This window comes from Glycine max, chromosome 19 (assembly GCF_000004515.6).
Source record: "Glycine max cultivar Williams 82 chromosome 19, Glycine_max_v4.0, whole genome shotgun sequence".
In the NCBI taxonomy this organism is placed as follows: Eukaryota; Viridiplantae; Streptophyta; class Magnoliopsida; order Fabales; family Fabaceae; genus Glycine; species Glycine max.
Genome location: NC_038255.2, coordinates 24,710,023 through 24,734,227, shown reverse-complemented (window position 1 = coordinate 24,734,227; position 24,205 = coordinate 24,710,023). Strand labels below are relative to the sequence as shown.

At 34.6% G+C, this 24,205-nt stretch overlaps 2 protein-coding genes and 1 long non-coding RNA gene across 10 annotated transcripts; all 3 read right to left on the bottom strand.

Annotated features, from left to right (window-relative positions):
- Window positions 1–1,510: 1,510 nt before the first annotated feature.
- LOC102661678 (uncharacterized) lies at window positions 1,511–6,687 on the bottom strand. 4 transcript variants are annotated; one of them, XR_005890110.1, is made up of 11 exons: window positions 6,602–6,687; window positions 6,083–6,241; window positions 5,802–5,869; window positions 5,568–5,696; window positions 5,312–5,394; window positions 5,075–5,182; window positions 4,729–4,889; window positions 2,700–2,752; window positions 2,479–2,515; window positions 2,163–2,276; window positions 1,511–1,967 (listed from the first exon to the last, which is right to left on the bottom strand). It is a non-coding gene; the product is annotated as an uncharacterized lncRNA (long non-coding RNA). The 4 variants fall into 4 exon arrangements; XR_005890111.1 differs by lacking the exons at window positions 6,083–6,241; window positions 6,602–6,687 and having other exon boundaries at window positions 1,511–1,970; window positions 5,568–6,065; XR_005890109.1 differs by lacking the exons at window positions 6,083–6,241; window positions 6,602–6,687 and having other exon boundaries at window positions 4,729–4,866; window positions 5,568–6,060.
- Window positions 6,688–8,059: 1,372 nt separating this feature from the next.
- On the bottom strand, window positions 8,060–14,698 carry LOC121174181 (peptide-N(4)-(N-acetyl-beta-glucosaminyl)asparagine amidase). Its single transcript, XM_041012880.1, has 5 exons — window positions 14,594–14,698; window positions 9,261–9,401; window positions 9,033–9,188; window positions 8,763–8,890; window positions 8,060–8,256 (listed from the first exon to the last, which is right to left on the bottom strand). Exons 1-5 carry the CDS (start codon window positions 14,696–14,698, stop codon window positions 8,160–8,162), a joined length of 627 nt encoding a protein of 208 aa, XP_040868814.1. The 3' UTR covers window positions 8,060–8,159.
- Window positions 14,699–20,025: 5,327 nt separating this feature from the next.
- On the bottom strand, window positions 20,026–23,752 carry LOC100790222 (30S ribosomal protein S21, chloroplastic). 5 transcript variants are annotated; one of them, XM_014772018.3, is made up of 3 exons: window positions 23,126–23,660; window positions 21,460–21,509; window positions 20,090–20,266 (listed from the first exon to the last, which is right to left on the bottom strand). In XM_014772018.3, exons 1-2 carry the CDS (start codon window positions 23,572–23,574, stop codon window positions 21,461–21,463), a joined length of 498 nt encoding a protein of 165 aa, XP_014627504.1. In that variant the 5' UTR covers window positions 23,575–23,660; the 3' UTR covers window positions 20,090–20,266; window position 21,460. The 5 variants fall into 5 exon arrangements, with proteins under 5 accessions (XP_003553848.1, XP_014627504.1, XP_040868929.1 ...); XM_041012995.1 differs by having other exon boundaries at window positions 20,173–20,400; window positions 21,465–21,509; window positions 23,126–23,662; XM_003553800.5 differs by lacking the exon at window positions 21,460–21,509 and having other exon boundaries at window positions 20,026–20,266; window positions 23,126–23,752.
- Window positions 23,753–24,205: the final 453 nt, after the last annotated feature.

Sequence of the window (24,205 nt, the reverse complement as noted above, 5' to 3'; positions counted from 1 at the left end):
ACGTTTCCGTGGGCGATTTCGCGAAGGTTTTCCATCGTTCTTCATTCGTTCTTCGTCGTTCTTCGGTCTTCAACCGGTAAGTTCCCGAAATCGAACTTTTCAATTCATTATATGTACCCTTAGTGGTCCCCATTTGTTTCGCATGCTTTTATTTTTATTTCATTTGCTTTCCTACCCCATTTTGACGTGCTTTAGTCATTTATTTAAGTCGTTCTCTCGCCTAATAAAAAATAAAATAAATTTCCACCGTTCATTTGAATTGTAACATCTTTTAATTTCTGTTAAAATAAAATCCGATCGTTTTGTTATGTCGTAACCACGTTTAAAACCAAAAAGAGGCAAAATAATAATATAATAATCAAAAAAATATCTTTTAATAAAATAATAATAAAAAATCAATTGGACGTTTCTCTTTGAAATTTTTCTTTCTTAATCGAATTGACTAATAACCAAAGTGAAACTAAGGCTAAAATTAATTCATAAATCAAACTTTTGTCATCACCTAAAAAGCCATTTTTAAGGTCCAACGCCTTGAAATGGTCTTTTCCGCTTTTATTGGTTAAACGTGGATTTCTGAAGCCTAAAATCAACACGTAGCTTTGTTACCTCTTTCCAAAAAACAAGAGATCATTAATGGTCCAATGCCTTAATGTTTTCTCTCCTTTCAAAAGAACCGAAAGATTGTTTAATGGTCCAACACCTTAAATGACCTTTCATTCAATCAAAATATATCTTGCAAAAAAGGATAAAAATCATTTAACCAACGTTTAGTTCTCAAATAACTACGTAGGTCTGATTTCCATACCACAATTGAGGAACACGTAGGAGGGAGGGAAACACCCCTTGTCGACCACAAAAAGATTAAAAAAAATACATATACATATATATATATATATATATATATATATATATATATATATAAGGGATAGAAAAGACATAAAAAGCGTAAAAAAGGGAAGATAACACAAATTGAAGTTATATTCGCACACTTGATTAAAGGCTGTCATCCCTTGTGACGGACGCGTGGGGTGCTAATACCTTCCTCGTGCGTAAATACAACTCCCGAACCTTTCACTTAAAGTTCGTAGACCACGCCTTTTTCCGGTTTTTCCGACGTTTTCCTCGAATAAACGTTGGTGGCGACTCCGCGCGTTTTCCTTCCTTGGAAGATGCACCTGTGAGTCTCGCGTCGCCCTCCCGCCGAAGGGTAGGTTGCGACAAAGGCCATGTTTGATTATGAATAGCTACTTAGCCAAAAAGCTAACCTTGTGATTGAATGAATTATCCCTTGCACCCAGTTTGAGCTGAATGAATTGATTGATTGATTGAACCTCGAGCCTATTCAGTTGTATCTTCTGCTACCTTATTTTAGGTTGTAAGAGAGCATCATCCACAGAAGATGGTTCAAGGCAAATTTGTTCCAACTTTGGGGGAGGCACTGGGTAAGGTTGAAATGGTCAAAGAAAATAGTATATACACACTGTTTCTGTGTTAAAAAAACTGTAAGTATCACTACAAGGAAAATGACTTTTACCTACAGTCAAAATCTATCACTAGAAGTCCAAAATCCGTAGGTAGATGTATAAAGGACTTTGTCCTACAGACGTTTTTTGCGTCAACTTTGAGGGGGTATACAGTGACAACTAATAGTCTGTCACTATAGGCTTTACCTACGGATATATTTTTACCTACAGTCAAATTTAACTATCACTATAGGTAACACCTACTATTTCAAAAGTGTAGGTAAAAAATATTAATTTATACCTATAATCTCTAACTGTAGGTAAAAGTCAGTTTACTTGTACCTACGGTCTTCTGTAGGTAAATGTTATATAATAATAATAAAACTAGTTCCTAATTACACTCTTTGTTGATTATAATTTTTAATTAAATATACATGAACTTATTATTATGCTGCACAAAGTTAGAGATCTGCTGCAACATGGCCTTTGAAAAGTTACAACAACCTGCTACATACAATTAAATTTTTGTTAGCCTAATTTGTGATTATACACTTTAATTAATTAAAATTCACAAACTAGAAAAAAAAGATATAGTTCTCATAATACCAACTAATTCATCTCAAGGAAAAGAGTAAAAAAAAATGAACAAAAACATGAAACTTTGAAGGTATGAGGAGTTAAGTTCAAGAAGGAAGGTACCTGTAAAGAGGAATTGCATTGTGGAGTTAGTGTATTTTATAAATTCTATATGATTTCTATAGGTTTTCATAATGGAGGAGAGGTTTGCAAAGATGCAAAAGAGAGTGATTTATTCTGTAAAAGGGAAAGAAAACTATCAGTCTACAACATCCATTTCTCCTTTGCCTTTGGCTTTAAACATTTAGGTAAGAGTTAGGACTATCATGTATAACACAGAAGAAAAGACACATCAGATCTGCTATTACTGGCTGCTACAAATTACATAAATGTTTGGTTTCTTGGAAGAAAATATGTAAACTAGTGGAAGAAAACACACCTTTGGAAGATATGAAAAGTGGTCCACTCTTGAAAATCTGCAAGATATGAAATTACAGGAAATTAATTTAGGTATCAGAGGGGCATGGAAACTTTCGCTTCAAACTAGATAAATTTCATGGTATTTTTTTCTTCCCAAATTTGCAAGCCTCTCATCACCTAGGTAAGGACAATTATGATATGATCAAACAAAATTCCATGTCTGCAAAGGACAACAATTACCATATTGCCGCTTCCACCTTGAGAATGCAGATTCTGCTCTTGTGGCCCAAACACTAATAAAAAAATTGGCTTTAGATCTCTAAAAATATCATAAAACCATCATAATTATAGAAATCCTATTGACCAATAAATGCTACAACCATGGTCCTAATATTAAATATTAAAATATATTTTATTTTATTTAATTAACATTTTTTATTAAAATTAAGCAAAAGTGTAACATTGTCTCAGTTTGCTCAATAGTAGTTATATGGTACACCTGAAAATCAATTTATATTAATTAACAAAACAAAAAAATTCACACATTACAAATAAATAAGCTAATAGTAAATTTATTATAGTATGTATAAAACTGTTATGTTATATTAATTTATAATTATTAATGATGTAAGCTCCATTGGAGCTTGTAGGCCTAGGATCTTCTTCACCAATGGATTCCTTTTCTTCTTGGAAGATGAATGGCAGCGGAATGGAGAAGGAAGAGAGAGAGGAGACGCCACTTCAAGGAGAAGATGAGTCTAGAAGAAGCTCACCACCATAGGAGGTCATGGATAAGAGCTTGGAGGAAGAAGGAGATGAATGAAGGGAGAGGGAAAGAAGAGCACGAAATTTTGTACTCCAAATGAGCTTTGAAATCTGAAGTTTAATATTCAAATGATCAAAGTTCAAAAAAATGCACACACATGACCTCTATTTATAGCCTAAGTGTCACACAAAATTGGAGGGAAATTCAAATTTCACTTGAATTTGAAATTGAATTTGTGGAGCCAAACTTTGGAGCCAAAATTTCACTAATTATGATTAGTGAATTTTAGTTATGGTTCAACCCACTAATCCAAGATCAATTCCAAGATTCTCCACTAAGTGTGCTTAGGTGTCATGAGGCATGAAAAGCATGAAGGACATGCACAAAGTGTGACTATATGATGTGGCAATGGGGTGTAGTAAGCAAATGCTCACCTCCCCCTCTAAAATTTAATTGGATTGGGCTTCTACCAATTCAATTAAATTTATTTCCAACCACACACATCAAATATCCACTTATTGCATGTGAAATTACAAAACTACCCCTAATACAAAAACTAGTCTAGGTGCCCTAAAATACAAGGGCTGAAAAATCCTATATTTCTAGGGTACCCTGCCTACATTATGGAGCCCTAAATACAAGGACCAAAATTAATGAAACCTTAATCTAATATGTACAAAGATAAGTGGGCTCATACTTAGCCCATGGGCCCGAAATCTACCCTAAGGCTCATGAGAATCCTAGGGCCTTCTCTTGCATCTTTTTCCCAATCTTCTTGGAGTCTTCTATCCAATGCCCTTGGGGGGTAGGATTGCATCAATTAAGTTATATAAATATCATAAATTTTAGTTATATAACAAATAAATAAATAAGCTAATAGAGGCTGAATAAATCTAGTTGGTGAGCTGTTGATCTAGTTTGTCCACTCCTAACCATGCAAATCAACGGTGAGCTATTGATCTAGTTTCTTAAATAATAGTATTATAATGGGAACACACATGAATAAACAATGATTCTTATACTATGATATTTGTTATATTACATGATTAAAATTTTATATTACATGATTCAATATTTTGTGCTGAAAATTGTTATATTACATGTATAAAATTTTATCCATATTATTGTCAAATAAACAAAAATATTCATATTGTCTATGATTTCAATTAATTACTAGGTATAGATTGCATAACCTATAGTATAATTTTAGAAAAAAATATAATTGATGAATTGTGATTGAATATTAATATAAAATAGTTCTAATTATCATAAAAAATTATATAAGTTATGATTTGTGATTAAATAATAGTTATTTTATTAAAAAAAATTGAATGTAAAAAAATTTAGAACAAGTCAGGCACTTTCATTTAACAAACTACAAACTACGCACTAAACTCGCTTATGGAGAATGTTTGGTACCTACATTATATAAAAATGAATATGAATATGGAAACAGCCTTACGACCAATAGAGTTTTAAAAGTATTTTCAAACATACACTTACTTTTGGGAAGCAAAACAATCACCTCAGGAAAGAAGTGAGAGAAACCAAACTTAGTCAACAAGAGGACATGCTCCATGATTAAAATTGCTGCAAGTCCAGGCTCTATTTTCCATTTTCCCTCCTCATCATATAGCCATGCTAAAATAGCACAGTTGGTGAAACTACAAAATGAAAAATGTTCTCAAATTAGAGTTGTATACAAATCAAGTGTATAATTCATGGTGTAGATATCTTCCATATAGTTGGTTATTTGGTGAACATGTTTTCCAATTTATAATTAATATGAAGTGGATTATCAAAAATAATTGACAAGCACCTTCCAAAGTTTGCATATATAAATAAATACCTGAAATATGTTAAGCCAGACTCCTACTGTTGCAGCGGCACGAGGAACATGCCGCCTCAAAATTACTAGCAGCTTCAATGCATCTGTCCTGATCTCCATAAGGTTGTTCTGATCAAGTAAGTTGTCAACGGTGTAATATTTTATAAAAGCCCAAAATGAATTAAAGAGCATTTATAGCAATAGTGAAGGCAAGCAAAAGCAAGTGCAAAAAAGGGAGGTAGATAAAAGCATTTATACCACAGCCGCAAAAGCAAATGTAGGTGGGAATGCGCAAGCAAACATCAAAATCATTCCAAACTGCAATGCCAATTCTAAGAAATCTGCAAAACAGGATAGGCTTGGGACGCTTCTCAAACATGATGAGAAATCAAGCCTTTTTAGTTTAGAATGCCACACACATATGTATATCTAAATGCAACTACTTATATTCCATATGTTCAAGAATTAATTAAAAATCATATACAATTTAAAAGTATAATGAATTTGGAAGTACCATCAAATAGCCCATCTTCAAGCTCCTCACCAATGCTAGCAGAGTAAGAGGGGCTTCAGGTATTCTTTCTCTACTCTAGAAGTAAATTGGAACTTTTCTCTTGCTTCTCCTTTCTCATTCTTCTTGTGTCTTGAGAAATAAAAGATAAATTAGCTATTGTATATTGGTAACAGGTAACATGGTTAACAAAATAAACCCAGCATAGTCCATGTCCAAGGGGATGAAAAGGCTTACCGAACCCTGTACTTTTTATAGCTATACCTGAGATAAGGCAATGAATTTTCCACCAAGTTTTCCAACACCTGGAAAGATGTTTTCTTTTACTCCACTATTTTAAAGGAAAAGCCCCAAACTAAAGAAAGGGAGAAAAGTAGAAAAGTAACGGGTAAAGGAGAATGGAATAAATTAGCAGTAAATAATACACATTTACATAGCAGTAGGTGACTCAGTGAGAATAGATAATATAAAAAGGAGGAATCTTTGGAAAAGGATTAGCAAAACCAAGAGTAGCACACCATGAAAGCCAAAAGAGCCAATAATGTCTTCAAATCCACATCTCCTGGAACAAAGATGATCTTTGGTGTGCTTGAATTTGTGTTATCCCTAGAGTGGAAGCATATATAGCAATTTCCTCAGGCAACACAAAGATGCCACCAAAAATTGAGCTCAAGCTTCTGGTTTAGTGAATTCCAAAGATAAAGTTATTCATGAACCTTATGTGGTAATGACTAATGAACAAACACATCAGTAAAACACATGGATAGTTAAGATTGAAGCAACAAAAGAAATTTGTGATAACTGATGATGACTAAGTTAATTTTAAAAAAAAAAATGCAAAACTTTCATGAAATTTGGGTTCTGGAAAACATTTAGAAATCTCACCTTTTTGCTCAAAACTCATGACCAAATTGATTCCATTTCAAATCCGAAGTCAAACTACTTCTTTAGAAAGTACATTCCATCCCGAAGTTCTAACTTCTCCTCAGAAACTAGACCAGACAAAATTCAGGGGGTACAAGACAAGCCATTCTTACCTTGAGAGTATTGTGAATTCCTTCATTAAATAGATTTCGCAGCCCCCATGTGAATGAAAGCCATCTTGCGATTCTGCAATGATTCCCTGTGTACAAAAAAACAGCGAGTAGTTACTTTCAACTTCACTTCTAAACTACAAACTTCTGCAGTTTTAAACAAGAAACTTCTAAACTACGATAAGTCCATGACCACAATCCAAACTCTGATTTATTTATTTAATTTAATTAAAAAAATAAAACAAAACAAAACACTTGTGGAAATATAAGATTGGCTTGTGGAATTTTATAATGTATGTAGCCTTACCCTTGCATATGCAAAAAGGCTGTTTTTGGATTTAAATCCATGATCAACAAGGCACAACTTTACCGTTCACTACATACACATCAATCTATACGGAAAATTAATCTAATAAAGTGAAAGAAAATAGAACAAAAATACTAGTAATTCTAACCAAAAATTAATGTTATCATATAACCGTGATTCAACTTATAGTCCTCATCCACTTGTCTGCAAGTCCCTTTGCTTAGCACTTTCTGTTTAGTAAGCCCAAAACAAAAAACTTTCAACTTTAATGCATAGCCCATTACAGATCCACATGTTACTTGTCCTACTCCAATAGAAATTCTAAAAATCAATATAACCCAAATAGCAGATAATCTCATAACATAACAATCCCTTCTACAAATTCATGGCAGAACTCAATTTTGCTATTCTAAAGCCTTCATTAGGATTTTCCAATTTTGGATGACAAAACTGTATCCCAATATATACCATTTTAGCATCCAGTACCTTCTAGTTACCTAGAGAAACAAGTCAGTTTGAATCTTCAACATCATATCATAAGATTACACAAAATAGATTATAGAGCAATCTAAAACTAGTACTGAGATCTAAATTACACAGACACACATAGGTTATTAATATAATTATGTTCAAGCCAAGTTATTCTATTTACTTTATCTCCCCTGAGCTTTGACATTATCATTTAGTGGGATCATATCACCAGCCAATCTCTCTCTCTCTCTTGAGTTTAATATTATCACTTAGACACTTGTCAGGGACTTTATCTAGTTGAAGGCAAAAATACATTTAAATTTCAAATGATCTAACACTCAACCTGAAATTTAATTAAGGCCTACAGAGTACAGACAATTTCATTTTACCTTTTTATGAGGAAGTGGACCAGTGATTCTCCTAACTCTTACTCAAGTTCTACATGTTATAGATACCTGGGTGCGAGTATCACTGGTCCACTTCCTCTGGTTTTTTACCTCCACTTCATCAATGCCATACAAAGAAGGATCTTTAGAGGCTATAAAAATTGCTTGTCCAATTCATCCACCTTTATATCAAAAGAATTATATTTCAATAGTTTGAATAGGTTGCATTGTAGAAGGAAAAACCATAGCTTAAGATGTGTGCACATTTAGAAGAATTGGTTATTAGATATTAGATGATACGAAAAATCTTAGAATATGTTTGCGCATTTAAAACATACCTAGAAACTAAAAATTCAATAACATATAATGAGTCGGAAATGTAATTAGGAGAAGTTGGCTAGCCTGTAAATCCATCTCTGCTTGCACTATGCTCCATCCCATTTTGGGAACCAAGAACAACATGAAAGTCAATTATGCATTTAATATCATATTCCCTGCAACATGATAATTAGACATATTTTTTGTCAGAAGGAAAAACAAAGTTCCAATTGTGCTATAAACCTTGAAGATAATGCTGCAAAATCAAAAACTATTGTGCCCATGAAAATGCATTTTCTAGAGCTTCAAGACTTCCTCCAATAAATGGACTCGGAGGATCAGGATTATTAGCAATCCACCACCCAACAGGTATCCTCACAGTATTTATTCCATGTTTATATAGAAATTTGAAATCCTCTATGGTGATAAAGCTATTTCTATGTCTTTTCAGTTACAACAATGAATAGGGAACACATTGTATGTATTATTATGTATGTGATGGTGTTCATGGATGCAAAAGATTTGCACAAACAAAATATATATAAGTTTCATGAAATGAAGTTACAAAAAAATATATGGAGACTTATTCCTATTCATCAAATGAATGACAAACTAAGTTGAATTCGCGTTCTTTCACACTTGGCTTGTTACAACCATTTTTACTCACAAATTTCATACTCACGCAAAAAAATATAGCCCATACTGCTGCAACATTAGGACTTGACTAACGTAGGGCCATACTCTACTATCAAATTCTCGAGGATTTTGGCTTGCCACATACTGCTGCAACATTAGCGCTTCCTCCTCTACCTGTACAGATATAATAATGCATGCACACACACACGCAAAGTGAAAATAAAAATAAAGTTGAAACTAGAAATAAATACAGAAATTCACTCCATTTCCAAAATCGATTATACTGAACACAAATTCCTAGGTGAAACACTGAAACCTGCAAGAGTCTGGCCAATTCCTCATCGGATTTCAACAAATCGGCAGCGCTTGGTTCCGGTTCGGAGTCGTTGACCGAGACTAGTCGTAGTTTGTCAGAAATGGCTACGAGATCAGAGTCATTGACCACTGGAGTATCTTGTTCGGCTCCGAAAATCTATGCAAAATTTAAGAAGAGAATCAGAGTCTAGGAAATAAATATATGAAAATTTAGGAGAGGAATTGAAACCTTTTGTTGATGAGGTGGAACGGAAGAGAGGGAATAGAGCTGGAATTGGAAAACCTGCAATAGCGGAAGAATGAATGAATTGGAAAATGAGTAGGGACAAAGATGAGTTGTGGAGAAAGAGGCGCACTTCGAAGCCGTTGTCTGTGTCGTAATGGAGATCAAGAAATACCTTTAAAAAATTTCTATAGAAGTTAATCTTTTTATTCATGTCATGGTTTTAAATTGCAGTTTTGGTGAGTCAGAAAACTTTTATATTACAAAAAAATATGGTTGTGATTGTATTGTAATGTGTCAAAAGACATTTAATGTGTCAAGCAAAATATTATCATATAATTTTTTTATAAAAAATAATTTTTTTATATAATAAGAATAGTTTTACCTACACTAAGTAGTTGTAGGTATAAGTTTTTTGAAATTTTACCTACACTCACCATTTGTATGTAGAAGTCTTTATGATTTTACTTACACTAATTGATTGTAGGTATATGTTTTTTTTGGAATTTTACCCACACCAAGTGACTACACGTGCAAGGAGATTTTACATACACTCACTATTTGTAGGTTGATTTTTTTTTATTGAGTTTTTCTTACACCAAACAACTATAGGTATAAGTCTTTGATTTTACCTACCATAAGTATTTGTAGGTAAATGTTTTTCCTAAGTTTTACCTACACTAAATTAAACATGTAGGCAAAAGTGTTTGTAGGCATAGGTCATCTTTTTTGTAGTGTATAAATAAAGTTAATAAGTGTGTATGCTATAAATTCAGGTGTGAAAGCTAGGTGCCTAAGAAAATGGGCAAGTATGGGGAAGGAATGAATGAAAAAAAATGAAGGTTATTCTATGGATGAATGCTCTCCTAGAACCTATGCTTTTGAATCCTAGAAAAGCCATGAATAGTTGGCAGCCTAACCCCATTACAAGCCTAGAAAGTCCTTTGGATTCATTTTTGTGTGTTCATTACTATATGATATGACATGAAATGCAAAGGTTGGGACTTGTGTTGGTTGTTTATTATGGAATAATCCTAAACACTTGAGTTTGAGTGAAACAATGACTGTGAGGTTTTGGTTGATGATCCTTCCTTGATGTCTATCATGCTTACGAGCTTATTTCAGCTGTGACTCTAATACTTGTGCTCCTATCTTTGAAAAGTTGCATGCTTGTGAGAATTGATTGATTTAAGCATTCCATGGTATTCAGTTCATATGGTTGATGTCCTTGATGAATCAAACACCATTTTCTTTTGATTGGCCACTGTCTTTGTCGCTTTATACGACTAACTTTTGTATAGAAATCATTTTCCAAAGCTTGTATAGTTCCCCAATTTATGGTTATTTTGTAGTGAATTTTGTAAATAAATTTTGTTTTATGGTTAACGTTGTCTCTAGAACATTTCCATTGGATTTAATGATGAAATCTATGCATTTTCAGGTGAACAAGAGGCTAAGTTTTGAATTGCAAAAAGTAGCAGTTGGGCTAAGTGCATATCCACCGCGCTGAAGCGCAGCTTCAGCGCGCTTAGTGCAAAGGATAATTTGGCAGAGCATTAGCATCAAAGCCGCGCACTAAGCGTAAGATCAGTGCGCTAAGTGTAGCAAGTGCCTTCAGCCAGGCTAAGCTCGAGACTGGCGCTAAGCCTAATTTTACTTACTAGCGCTAAGCGCGATGGTAGCGCTAAGCGCAGCGTCGCAATTTCAGAGCCTATTTAAAGTATGTCTTGTGCAGAATTAGGGTACAACTTTTTACAGCTTTTACACAACTTTGACACCTTTTATGCAGCTTCTACAGAACGACCAGGGCACAGAATACTAGAGAAGCCACGGGCCAATTTTGGGAAAAGAGGCCTAGAAGCAGAAAAGAGAAGCAGCTTGTGCATTGAAGCCTAGGTTTTGTCATTTGAGAGACATTATTGAGTAGAGAGTGAGTGTGAGATGCTGAGAAGAGGAGGAGGAATCCCCCTTCTTGTGTAAGGAACTATCATTCTCTACTTTTTATCTCATTTATTGTTAGGGTTTCTTTGTAATGGCTGGCTAAACACCCTAGTTAGGGATTTCTAATGAACAACTGATGTAAATACCTAATATCTAATTGATTATGTTTTTTGTGTTCAATGCTTCCTTCAATGCTTAATGTTTGTATGCTTCTGGTCTGATCACCCATTTGTGTGCACAGTTAGGTGACTTTAGCATTGGGAAATGTACTGTTGCCTTAGAACTTGATTGAAGTAGGATCAAAACTTAATCTCACATGTGGGATCTGCGGGTTAAGTTTTGGTTTTAATTTTGTTGTTACAATAATGCTGTTTAGTTTGGGCCAAGTCCAACATGAGGGATCTGTGAACGAAGCTTAAGCTAAACTTTTGTAAGCTACTTGAGCTGAGTCTAGTCTTACATGAGGGATCTGCAGATGAAACTCAGTTTAAGTTAGTCTAAACCTAAGAAGGTTGTCTAAATCGGGCCTAGTCCAACATGAGGGATCTGCAAACGAAGCTTGGATTAATTCGGCCCGACGAGGGATCGAGGGTTTAGTAATTTAGGCTATAGCATAGAACACAAGAGCATGATCGATTGGAGAAATATATTTTTATGCATCAGCTTGTTTGTTAGAAAGACCCAACATATCTACCTACTGCTTTCATTTTATTTACCTTGCATTTCATAGTTTTAGCATAATAGTTTAGTTTAAATTCTGTTTGAAATTATCACTTATACATGTTCTTTCAACAATGCTTCGATTCTGAACTTTATTTAGGCTAACATTAGTTCCCTATGTTCGATACTCGGATTCATCCATTTTAATTTTAAATACTTGACGATCCAGTGCGCTTTCTGGTAAACCCCATGGAAATTTTCTTGAGACATAATAAATGCACAAAAAGTAACTGCAGTGGGGACCCATCACGGCCGTAACCCATTAATGAAAATGTTCAACTGTATAGGCTCTGAAAAACCATGAGTGGGAGTTTTTCGCAGCAAGCTACGAAATCTTTCTAATGCCTCACTCAAAGATTCATCGAGAAACTGATGGAATGAAGAAATTACAACTTTTCCCTCTGCAGTTTTAGACTCTGGGAAATATTTTTTTAGAAACTTCTCAACAACCTCATCCCATGTCTTTAAATTGTTGCCCTTGAATGAATGCAACCATCTCTTGGCCTCCCCAGATAAAGAAAATGAAAATAGGCTGAGCCTAGTCGCATCTTCAGGTAGACCGGCAAGCTTGACGGTATTACAAATCTCAATATACGTAGCCAAGTGGGAGTATGGATCTTCATTTGGTAAACCATGAAACAAATTGCTCTGTATTAGCTGTATCAATGAAGGTGGGTAAGTTAAGTTTTGTGTCTGAACCTCTGGTCGTGCAACACTTGAGAAATATTGCGGCACCGAAATACTTGAGTAATCTTCCAAGGTCACTCATCGAGGTTGCTCTTTAGCCATGACTTCGGCTTCAAATTATGCTGTTTGAGATTCCCTGGGTGTAAGTGAATTAGAAGATGATGACTCAGAAAAGTGAGCCTCTTCAAGGATTGATGCTACTGTTCTATCGTGCAAAAGCTTTCTTTTTCTCTCTGCGTTGTTTCTTCTAAAGGTGGCTTCAATTTCTAAATCCAATGGGACCAATTCACCTGCAGAAGATCTATGCATTCAAACACTAACAGGAACAACAGTTAACCAATTCAAGAAGAAAATTAATTATGAACAAAACAAATATTAACAAAAACAAAAATTAATAAATCAAAGAATAATGAATTAATGCCTTCAAACTGAACTAAACTTTCCAAATGGAAAAAGTTCCCCAGAAACGGCGCCAAAAATACTTGTTAACCCCCTTCCACAGTTCCTTTGTCCTAAATTTGTAATTACTCGTTTTATGTGGAAGTGGTTTAACCGGCAAGTGCAACAGGTCGTCAAGTATTTAATTAAAATGGAATGATCCGAGTATCAAACACAGAGAACTTGTTTATTTAGCAAAGTTTTGTTCAATAATCAAGCATTTTGTAAACAGAAATTAATAAATGTGAATTGAAGTAAAAGTATGAAATATCCTAATTGAAAAGTAGTAAACGTGAGCAAATAAGTGTGAAAACAGTAATCTAAAAGCATTGGGTCTTCCTACTGAACAAGTTGATGTAATTAAAGATGTTTCTCTAATTAAGGATGTTGTTGTGTTCTATGGCGAAGGCTCAAGTACTAAACCTCGATGTTTCGCAAGTTTAGACTAATTTAAACTAAACTTCGTTCTCAGATCCCTCTTGTTGAACTCGGCTTAATTTAAATAGCATTATAATCACAGCATAATAAAAAATTAAAACCCTGCACCCTATCCCTAGCAATGCAGTTATCTAGCCCTGCTCTATCAAGTTCTAAGGATACAGTACATTTCCCAATGCTAAAGTTCCTAACAGCACACACCAATGGGTGATAAGACCAAAAGCATGCAATAATCAAGCACCGATAGAAGCAATGAACACATAGAAACACACTTAATTAGATATGAAAAAGGTTTTACATCAACTGTTCAATAGAAATCCCCAACTGAGGGTTTTAGCCTTCCATGGCAAGGAAGCTCCTTTTACAATAAAGAAAGTGAGTCAAGAGGAATTGCTTGCATACACAGGAGGGGGGATGTCTCCTCCACCTCTTGGCACCTCACAATCACTCAAAAGCTCCCTAATCTCTCTAAAAGTTGGAAACTTGGCTCCTTGCTCTGCTTCTTCGTTCTCTAAAGTTCACACCCAAGAGCTCTATGTGGTGATTATTCTCTCTCCAAAAGCTCTCCTCAATTATGTGCAAATCAGGCTTAAAAAGGGCTCAAAAACCTAGACGTCGCGCTTAGCGCGAGTAAGTAAATTTGAGCTTAGCGCCAATCTCGCGCTGAGCCTGGAATGCGACAGACGACTCGCTTAGCGAGCTGATATCGCGTGAGCTTGCATAGAAGATGCCCTTCTAGATTCCCTCGACTCGCTAAGCGCTCTTGTGTTGGGCTTAGCCGCTGATACGCGCTAAGCGCACAGATCTCGCTTAGCGCGACATCCATTTTGGCACTTCTTCAAATTTGCTCCTTTTTGCCTGAAATTGAAGAGAATTTAACATTAATTCCATATAAAGAGGCTTCTAATGGACAGAGATGAAAACAAAGAAAAAAATTATTTACAATCCTACAAAAGAACTATAAAATGGGGATTTATATACATTTTGTAAAAGTTTTCTATACAAAAGTTAGTCGTATAAGACGACTAACAGTTGCGACAGGGGGTGAGGTAAATTAATCGAGCTCCTTCAACCTTTAGTTTGATATCATCAAGGATGCCTCATTCAATAGTAACGTGGTTGGCTAAGATAGCATTTAGCCAAAGTTGAACAATCCGTAAAGGGCCAACTATGTGCTTCATCTTCCCTGGAGCATCCATAATTTTGATAGCTTCATCCATTACTTTGTAAACAGAGGCTAGGAGTAATTTGCTAAGACAAATATCTTCTCTGAAATGAAGAGCTTGAACTAAGTTGTAACAATACATTGGTATTTGGAGAGCTCGAGTACAAAGATGTGAAGATACCCAATACATCAAGAATACAATATGTTCTTCGTCCAAAACCTCCTTAGTGTTTTTTGCATGCTTTTCGATGAAACCTCCATAGGACTTAACACTCAAGTCTATGTCCACTTCAATTCTTTTGATTTGGTCTTAGAATAAACCAAGAGCATAAGTATTTCCTAGAGGTTTTAAGTTGGTAATAGCAGCAATATCCATTAGTGTTGGGGAAACTGAACAACGCAAAAGCTCCAAAGCATGTAGAATAAACACAAACAAAAGAGACTAGATAAAAGCACAATTCAAAGAAGAAATGGAGATTGGAAAGAATACATGGTTTAGAAAGATGCAATAAAGTAAAAGAAACAAGAATTCATTAAAAGTGGGATGAATATATACACTGCGACCTTCAAACCGAGACCTATTTTCTAGTGTGACATTGTTGGTGTTTGAGGATTTAAGTGGCCATGACTCAATCCATGAAAATGGTTGTCAGGGGTTTTATTTATAGACTTCTAATACTAATAGTCGAATTATATGATTTTGACATGTGTAAACAAGTTCATAATTATAGATCTAATGGCGCTAGACGTCTTTACATAACTCCTTTCATCAATCGCTAAAACTGCTAATTCGAATTCAAAAACATTTCATTCTTTGCACTTTTTACCTCCACGTGATTAATATGCTTATTGAAACATCAATCTCATCAAAACCTAATATTTCGATAAAAACATCAATATCTCAAAGTCGCATTAAGTATTTTAGTTTGATCTTAAATCACTATCTTCCCTTTTTATCAAAATGGCAAATACCGAATTTTCACTACGTTCTTATACTTGGGAAATTTTCATAACAGAGATAATAGATGCTGCTCAGAAATATTGTGTTCGAGTATTTATTTTTGAGAACATAGTATTTATGTATCAAATGATTTTGAGGGTACTTTATAGTCATTTTCCCTAGTGCAACGTCTCTTATCATTAAATATCTTGGAGAGCACGCTCAATCATGGGAGCGATTTTTACACCAACCAAGGCGAGCATGATTGCACTTATTGGTCTATAAGTGCCTATCCCCATTAACTGTGTCAATTCTATCATATCTTCTGCTAAAAATAATTTAAATTTTGAATTATATTTACTCATTGTATAAAAATGAATCAATCTCTCTCATTCCTCACTCTTTCTTCCCTTTGTAAGCTCTAATCTTCACTGTTTATCTTCTTCCTCCTTCACTACCTCTAATTCTTCTAAATTACCTTTGTCTTTCTTTTCATTAATGGCGTCCTCTCAACAACAAAACACCCATGTGGAACAACAAGATGTTTCTACTAACACTGATAGGAGCATGCCACTTCCTTCATCCATAATGACGATGCAAAGAGAAAGAGGCTTTGACCTAATCCTCATTCCTGGACACAAAGAGGAATGTAGAAAACCTGGGAAACCTAGGTACTGATCCCAACTTCTCTTAACAAAAAAAATATTTGTTTTGCAGGTCTTTACCGCCCTTAAGTGGATTTAAAAGCTATCAAAGATTTGTTTCCTACTCATAATGAAGAATACCCTTTCATTCACAAAGACTCTATCAGGAGTGACTTCTTAAAAGACAAAGCGAAATTTTTATGGCCTCTCCACCCAAGGACATAAAAAATTATTTGAGTTGGTTGAAGCTTTTAGAAGTGAAGAAAGCCCAACACTTGGAAAACATAGGCACCTATAACTTAATCTAATTACGTAAGTATGATGTGGTCAATTTAGACATGCCTATGTTGATGGCTTCTTTTCTATTTTGGAATCTTGTTTGTTTGACTAGAAAGAACTTACAATAACAAATGAATTATATATCTCACTCTTAAAAAATTATTTGTTAATAGAATCACTCATGAAAATCAACCTTCTAGAAAGAGAAATTGCTTTCGAAAACCCTTGATTATTTTCACGGTTAACACCCATTAACAAACATTAACCAAAGTCCAATTAAAAATATGAAAATAAAATATTTGAATATTACGAGATATATAAATATAATAAAAGAAAATTATAAAGACCTTAATATGTTTTATGCAACAACTTTTGCTTTGCTTTGCCGATGGTAACTATCTACTCACGTCGATGTTGCGCATTTTCAGAGTTCTACTACCCTATTTACATCGGCACTTATTCTATGAGATTGAAAGAGTAAGAATTCCTAAAATTAGGGTTTAACTTGTTTTAAATTTTTGTTTTATTATTAATTAAGTTAAGGATAAGAGAGACCCACCAGACAATTAGTGATTAACAAAGTCCAAAATGAAAAAAGAAAAATTGATTACTTGATATCTAAAAATTAGCAAACTATAATGTTTTTTCTACATAGAAAATATTGAAGTTAAACCAACAGAGTCTAATTTAAAGAAAGAAATTAGTCTTTCACAATCAAATGAATGAAAGTTCATATATCCGATAAAAGATACGTCAACATTTAATGTCTTTTAACATAATTATCTCAAAAAAATAGATATGTGGGAAGCCAAAACCAAAAAAAAAAAAATGTTAATATTACTTGTGTTAGGATAAAGTGTTAGGCATGTGATGAGGGAATTTTATATTTCCTGGTTAAGTGTTGTGGGAAATTTATACTTTGCGTGTTTAAGATCGGCGCAATTTTAAGCATTTGAATAACTGGTTCGATGTTGTAAGCTAGAGAAGAAAGCAAGACGATGGACACGAGTAGTTTTTTGAAATATAGTTTTCCTATGGTTATCATATTTTTACAATAAAATAAAATGTCGACATGAAAGTAACTTACTGGTGGCCAAACATAATAAAATGTCACATGAACACCGAATATATTATTTGACATTAAAAACAGAAAAATAAAAATACAAATATAAATATAATAAAATTTATAATATTATGAAAATATTAAATAATAAGATATTTGTATATCATTATTTTAACACGTAACATCACATCCATTATACGAGCACAACCCGCACATTGTTGATGTTGTCATTTCGCGTTTTGCCTATCAATGAAGCCACCTAGCATTGTTCAATTCAATCCACTATCCATCCACCAAAATCTACATTTTCCAACTATTGGCCATCGATTATTGCTGTGAATTAAATCTAAATAGCGGTTCCCGAAACATATACAATAAGACAAAAAGAAGTGGATATTGTTGGTAAATATTTGTGTTTTAATTTAAAATTTATAAATATATATTAATTCTATTTTATAAAATAATATTTATTTTAGATTCTCTTGAGATTTTGTTTTAATGAGTCAAACTAGTTTGTTATATTTGTTGTGACAACTGTAGGTTGGTTTTCCAACAGTCATATTTCTAACGGTCATATTTTGTTGTTGCAAAATGCCTATATATATCTCTTTCCTCTTTTCTAGAAATGAACTGAGAGTTCTAGTTTCTTTCTGCCAAAAATTTATCTCTTTCTTTTCCTATACAAAACTTATAACGGGTTGTCGTATTTTGGGAGAGGAGCGCAATCAAAATTTCTTACCCGTGCAGTGGGGGCGTTTTCTCTCTAAGGATAGCGTTTACGCGCTTCAACCCAGACTATATCTTTCTTCCCTTAATTTTTTTTTCTTGTGCTTATTATATGTTATAATGCATTATTCATGTGCTGTTAATTAAATTTAATTCGCTACTGCTATTTTGTTATTTAATTCAAGACTGTGCATCTTCTTCATATTTATTTTCTTTCATTTTTTATTTTATTTTCCAACAGATATGACAAAATATATTTATAAAAAAATCATCATAATGTTCCAACATTTCAGATGTTTGCCTGACCTTTTTTTTTCTTTTATCATGAAACAAAAGATTTTAAGTTTTCATCGGAATTGCCAAACTTAGTAAGTGAAAGTGTATTTTAAAAAAGTATCACTCATTTTATCAGTTTTCTACGTGAAATTTTAGAACATAAATATTTGTCTAAAAGAGTTATATGTTATACTTTTTTTTCCCAACATATCTGACATTTTTTTACTTTAAAATTAATGACATTTTTTTGTTGGTAATCCTAAAATTTTGTCTGCAATTGCTATTTTTAAGCCGCCCTTATAGAAGTAATGAGATCTCGATTTGTCATGACCAAACCACACGGTCATGGATAATCTAGCGATTGAAATCCTCTATAGTCTCCTTTAATTAACAGCACAAAGTACACTTAAAATCTCATGGTTTTCTCACTAATTTCTATGTATATTTTACAACAAAAATAAAATCATTTGAATGGTTATAGCTGCACACTCAGTCTCACCTTGTAATAGTGTCAAACCTTATCATTAAGAATGACTAGGTCCAATATGTATGGTCGAGGATTTTAGTAACACCGTGTGTTAAGGCATTTGAATCCTGTACCCTCTTATTTGAATCATGCATCTCTCTTACATTCCGAAATATTAATTATGGAATGTAAATTTACATTTTGCAATAAACTTTCCAAAATACAATAGAAGTTAGAAGATTTGTACCCTCTTATTCGAATCATGCATCTCTATTACATTCCGAAATATTCATTATGGAATGTAAATTTACATTTTGCAATAAACTTTCCAAAATACAATAGAAGTAAGAAGATTCACTAATAGGAGTGCAGGAAACAAATGTCCGTGTGTTAAACTTAAAAGACCAGTGATCCCAATAACAATCACCCAATGACAGTCAAATAACATATAATGCAGGTCAGAAGCATCTCAACGATATTTTTTAGACTAGTATTTGCAAATTATCAACAGCAGCTAAAAGCATATTCACAATAACAGAGACACGTATAGGAAAATACTCTAAACAAAAGCAAACTTCAATACACCTGGTATTATTTTAATGCTTAAATATGAATTTAGTCCCGGTAAGCTATTTGGTTCATTTTTAGTAAATAAATTTGCACTTTTTCAATTTTAATCCTTTGAAGATTCCATTTTCTTCACTTTTTAGACCCTGTAAGTTCGTAGTTTAGGGACCAAAGTTAAAAAAAATACAAACTTATAAGGACTAAAAATAAAAAAAAAAGCTTATAGGGATCTAAATTAAAAAGGTACAAACTTAGAGGAACTAAATTCGTATTTAAGCCTTATTTCAAATATTCATTACCTTCAAGATTACAGCAGAAATGAACAAGCTATCATCACATTTTAAACATTTCAATCTAAGAAATGCAACTTCTAAATTGATGCAAAACTTCATAGAACCAAGGGCATAACAAAATATGGATGTACAAACAAGCAAATTATATTATATTAAATTCATCACAGTTGAAAATGCACGAAGCAAGGAACATAGTTTACTTAACAAAACTTATATGCAATGAAATCAAAGAAACCTACAGAACTTAGGGAATCAAAGGGTTAATACAGAGTGTCTCCTTCAGGTAGATCCCAGTTATCCTCATCGTCTTCTCTCTTGGTTGCTGGGACGTCCTGCTTTTTCTGTCCTACAGTTTTTGACATTGGCAGCCTGAAAATGATGTAAAGAAGAGAAGTATAAAAAAATTGAATAATCTTTGCTAATAGATATATCTAACCAAAATACCTCTCCCACCACCACCTTACACAATAAAATCTTGTAAGGCATCCGGTAGCAATTCCATTCTAGGGACCGAGAAACAGCAGATAAGAAGAAAGAACACCAACGAGGCAATGAACCAACCACATAAAACATTAGACAGTACAAAGCTCCATAAAATTGACAAAGAACAAGTTAGCATCATTCTCCCAAACAAATCTCTCTTTCCCTGGTTTATTAATAGATTTGACACTTGAGAAAAAGCCAAAGGGCCATCTAGGTACGAGACTCATCTGATGGGGTATATAGTATATACAATATAGGAAGGATAAAATTACACAAATTACCCTGTGCAAACCAAAAGACTATTTCTGGATTTGGACAGCAATGCTGATGGTGTCCAAAATCTTGAGAATGGCCTCCAATATTAACGTTAGAGGAGAAAACTAATGGGGTGATTTTGGATTAAAAAAAAAGGGTTTCAGCTTGTAGAAAACCCTTTAAAAGTTCATAACTCTCCTCTCCTACCTTGTGACTATAGCATGACCCGTGTGACTCTTCGTCGTCGACTGTGTGACCTTCCAATGAATCTTCTGAATGTCATGAATTTTAAGTAATTTTTATCGTTTTTGAGAATTTATATGTATATAGTAAAAATTATATAAACAATATAAAAAAAATCAGAATCGCAGTTATCCTGCTATTCGCTATCCCCATATACAAACAGGGAATGAATCCTTTCGAATACTATTTTTTAACATGAAATGACAAATAGATACAAAGATCAGAATTGGGGTCCCTATTAGGATCCAATTGCAAGGAATGGAACTTGAGTTCCAAATTGGAAATATTGGATTCTAGTGTGAGGTTTATAAGGCCTTGGACTCTCCAACTACAATGGCTACTGACTAGAAATTGAGGTATGGTTCAGCAAAAGTTCTTATCAATTGGTACCCTAGACAAAATTACACCACATAAGCTAACTGTTATAGTTAACTCTGGTCACATATACCTCACACTAAAACCCCATTCTTCCAATGTAGTACTCAAGTCCCATACCTTCAAACAAATCTTAACAGACCCAACCATTGCATTTATCCCTCTCCTCACTTGAAAACCCACAAATTACACAAATTAAGACAAACCTCACATGAAAGAACCACCGTCAAAATCAATCCAGCATGAATCACCAACTCTACAAGTTTCCATCAAAAAAGGAACAAAGACAATTAGTAGGCCACACCAGTTTATGGTCTTTGTGTTTATCCCTCTCTTCACAAGACAAATTACACAACCCTCACACAAAATATCCACTCTCACAATCCATCCGGGTGGAAATCAATTATTTTTAATTAACGGTGCTCTTCTCTTTGACCATCCCAAAGCTTTAAAACTGCACTTGCAGTCATAGTTCACAGAGACTTTCAAAATCCTGATATCATGTAAAACCGCTAGCGAAAGCAAATACATCAGTAACAGCAACAGCAACACAGTTACAAACACCTCCAAAATGTTAACATGGTAGAATAGTAGACATAATTGCAATTAAAAACCACAGTTCAAAACATTAGCCACCCCCAACAAAATAATCTAACTCTGCTCTCATAATAATACAAAGCCCCAACACATCAAGTAATCCACCCAAAACATCACAACACAATTTATTTATTTATTCTTGGGTTTAATGGTGTTTTTAGTCCTTGAAAAATGGGTTATCTTTAGTTTTAAGCTACATTTGACAATCCATTGCCACCCTTCTGAACATTCAAGGCAAAAGTAACAAAGGGGTTCAGTGAACGGACGTTGAAGATCTTTCCACCATAATTCCAAACATGTGTTAGTTCTCGACATTTTGGTACAAAACTAAAGACATCTTTCACAATAAACAATCCTACTCCAGTTTCGTAGAACTAATACGGGCGTCAAAGTTCTTCCTTCAAGTATTGAAGGCAACTATATACCCAAGACTTAAAAGTCAAGTGCAATGTCCATGTCAGTAGACCCACCGGTCCAGTGATGGGCGTCAAAGTTCTTCCTTAAAGTATTGAAGGCAACTGTATAACCAAGACTCAAAAGTCAAGTGCAATGTCCATGTCATTTGATCCATGGGTTCAATGATGGGTGTCAAAGTTCTTCCTTCAAGTATTGAAAGCAACTGTACACCCAAGAATTGACTTATGTCCATGTCTGTTGATGCACAGGTTCAGTGATGGGTGTCAAAGTTCTTCCTTCATGACTTTTAAAACCACAAGTTATCTTCCATGTATTTTTAAAAAAAAAAATACTCAAACCTTACTCCCTTCTTAATTCTTACAATGCCTAGCTTCAAGAACTAGAGCTTAGGTGTTTCAAAAAAAAATCTAAAGAGCCAAAACTTATGCTTCAAAAAACAACATCTTAGTGAGTAGCGACTAAGAACACCATTAACCATTTATTTACATTTCCTACTCCTTCATTCTTACATTGATAGCTTCAAGAACTAGAGCTTAGATATTTCAAAAAATATCTAAAGAACCAAAACTTAAGCTTTAAGAAACAACTTCTTAGCGACTAAGAACACCATTAAACCTATATTTACTTTTCCTATTTCCACTCAACAAAACCCAAGGGTCTGGTAGAGATGAAAAAAATGAAAAGAAAGTAAATTGACAAGAAAGTTTTGAATTAAAGTAGGATGGAAAAGTATGGGTCACACGCCATTTATTGTTCATTTCTCTTCACTTCCCCTCTCTTTCTACACAAACGAACACACCCTAAGTCAGATGCAAAAAAAACCAACCCATCACTGAGAGAAAAAGCGAAAGAAAGAACCTTTTGCGGTTACGTCTGGCAGCCTCGCGCGACTTGCGTTTTTTCTCTTCATGTTTGTTCTCGAAGTAGCGTCTCCTCCTACACTCCTGAACGACGCCGGCCTTGGTCACCTCTCTGCGGAACCTTCCCAGGAGCTTCTCCTCGGTTTCGTCCTCGGCCACCACCACCTGCACGTTGTACGGCGACTGGAAGAAGAGCGTGTTGGAGTACGCCATGGAGGGGCATATAACAGAGGACAATTCAGAAGAAGAAGAACAGGAAGAAGGGGAAGGAGGAGGAGGGTTGTATTGGGCAATTAGGGGCTGCGAGGAGGGTTTGTGGGTCTGAGAAGAAGGGTTCATAGGAGTGGTGGTGGTGGTGGTGGGGTTGAACTGCGGTGGAGAGGGTGGTGGTGGTTTTGTGGGTAAGAAGAAAGAGAAGAAGTTGTTGATTGTGGATGAGGCAGCCATGGGTGAGAATGATGCGGATGATGATGAATTGATATGATCACGGTAACAATGTTTATCAGTTATCAGTGATTCCGTATCACTGTTTTGGGGCGCCCACTGCTTGGTAGATACTAGATAGACATAGTTTTTGGAGTGTTGCTAGGTGCCCCCAGCAATATTGCTGGTGCACCAAGCATTTCACTTGAATGGGCTAAAATGCCCTTTGATTAAATTTAAAAACGAAAAGCGTGCACCCAGCATTTCACTTTTTCGCGTTTCTTGTTTCATTTTTCTTTTCGCCGCGCTCCTCCGCTCTCCTCCGCAAGTCTTCATCTTCTTCGTTCGTGGCCGTTTGGAGCTGCATTTTGTTGTTTCTTCTTCGCCGTCGAGGTTAGTTTCACCTTCCTCTCCGTTAATGGCCTGTAACATTAGGGTAGAGGACTTACCTTAGAGAACTTAGGTTTGGAATTTTGAGAGCGAAAGAAGTTCTGAAGTTGTAACGTTAATACGGAAGAAGTTCTTCCGTAAGTATAACTTCTTCCGTATGTCTCATACGGATGAAGTTATATGTACAGAAGAACTTCTTCCATGAGGCATATGGAATAAGTTCTTTCGTATGACTCATACGGAAGAAGTTCTTCCGTAAACTCAT

Coding starts and splice junctions, on each gene's coding strand:
- LOC121174181 (XM_041012880.1), bottom strand. CDS start 14,698: ATGGATGAAGCTATCAAAATTATGGATGCTCCAGGGAAGATGAAGCAC. Junction 9,402..14,593: donor ATGCTATCTTAGCCAACCAC/GTTACTATTGAA, acceptor ATTACGACACAG/ACAACGGCTTCGAAGTGCGC. Junction 9,189..9,260: donor TTCCACCTCATCAACAAAAG/GTTTCAATTCCT, acceptor AATTTTGCATAG/ATTTTCGGAGCCGAACAAGA.
- LOC100790222 (XM_003553800.5), bottom strand. CDS start 23,574: ATGGCTGCCTCATCCACAATCAACAACTTCTTCTCTTTCTTCTTACCC. Junction 20,267..23,125: donor GCCAGACGTAACCGCAAAAG/GTTCTTTCTTTC, acceptor CATCATTTTCAG/GCTGCCAATGTCAAAAACTG.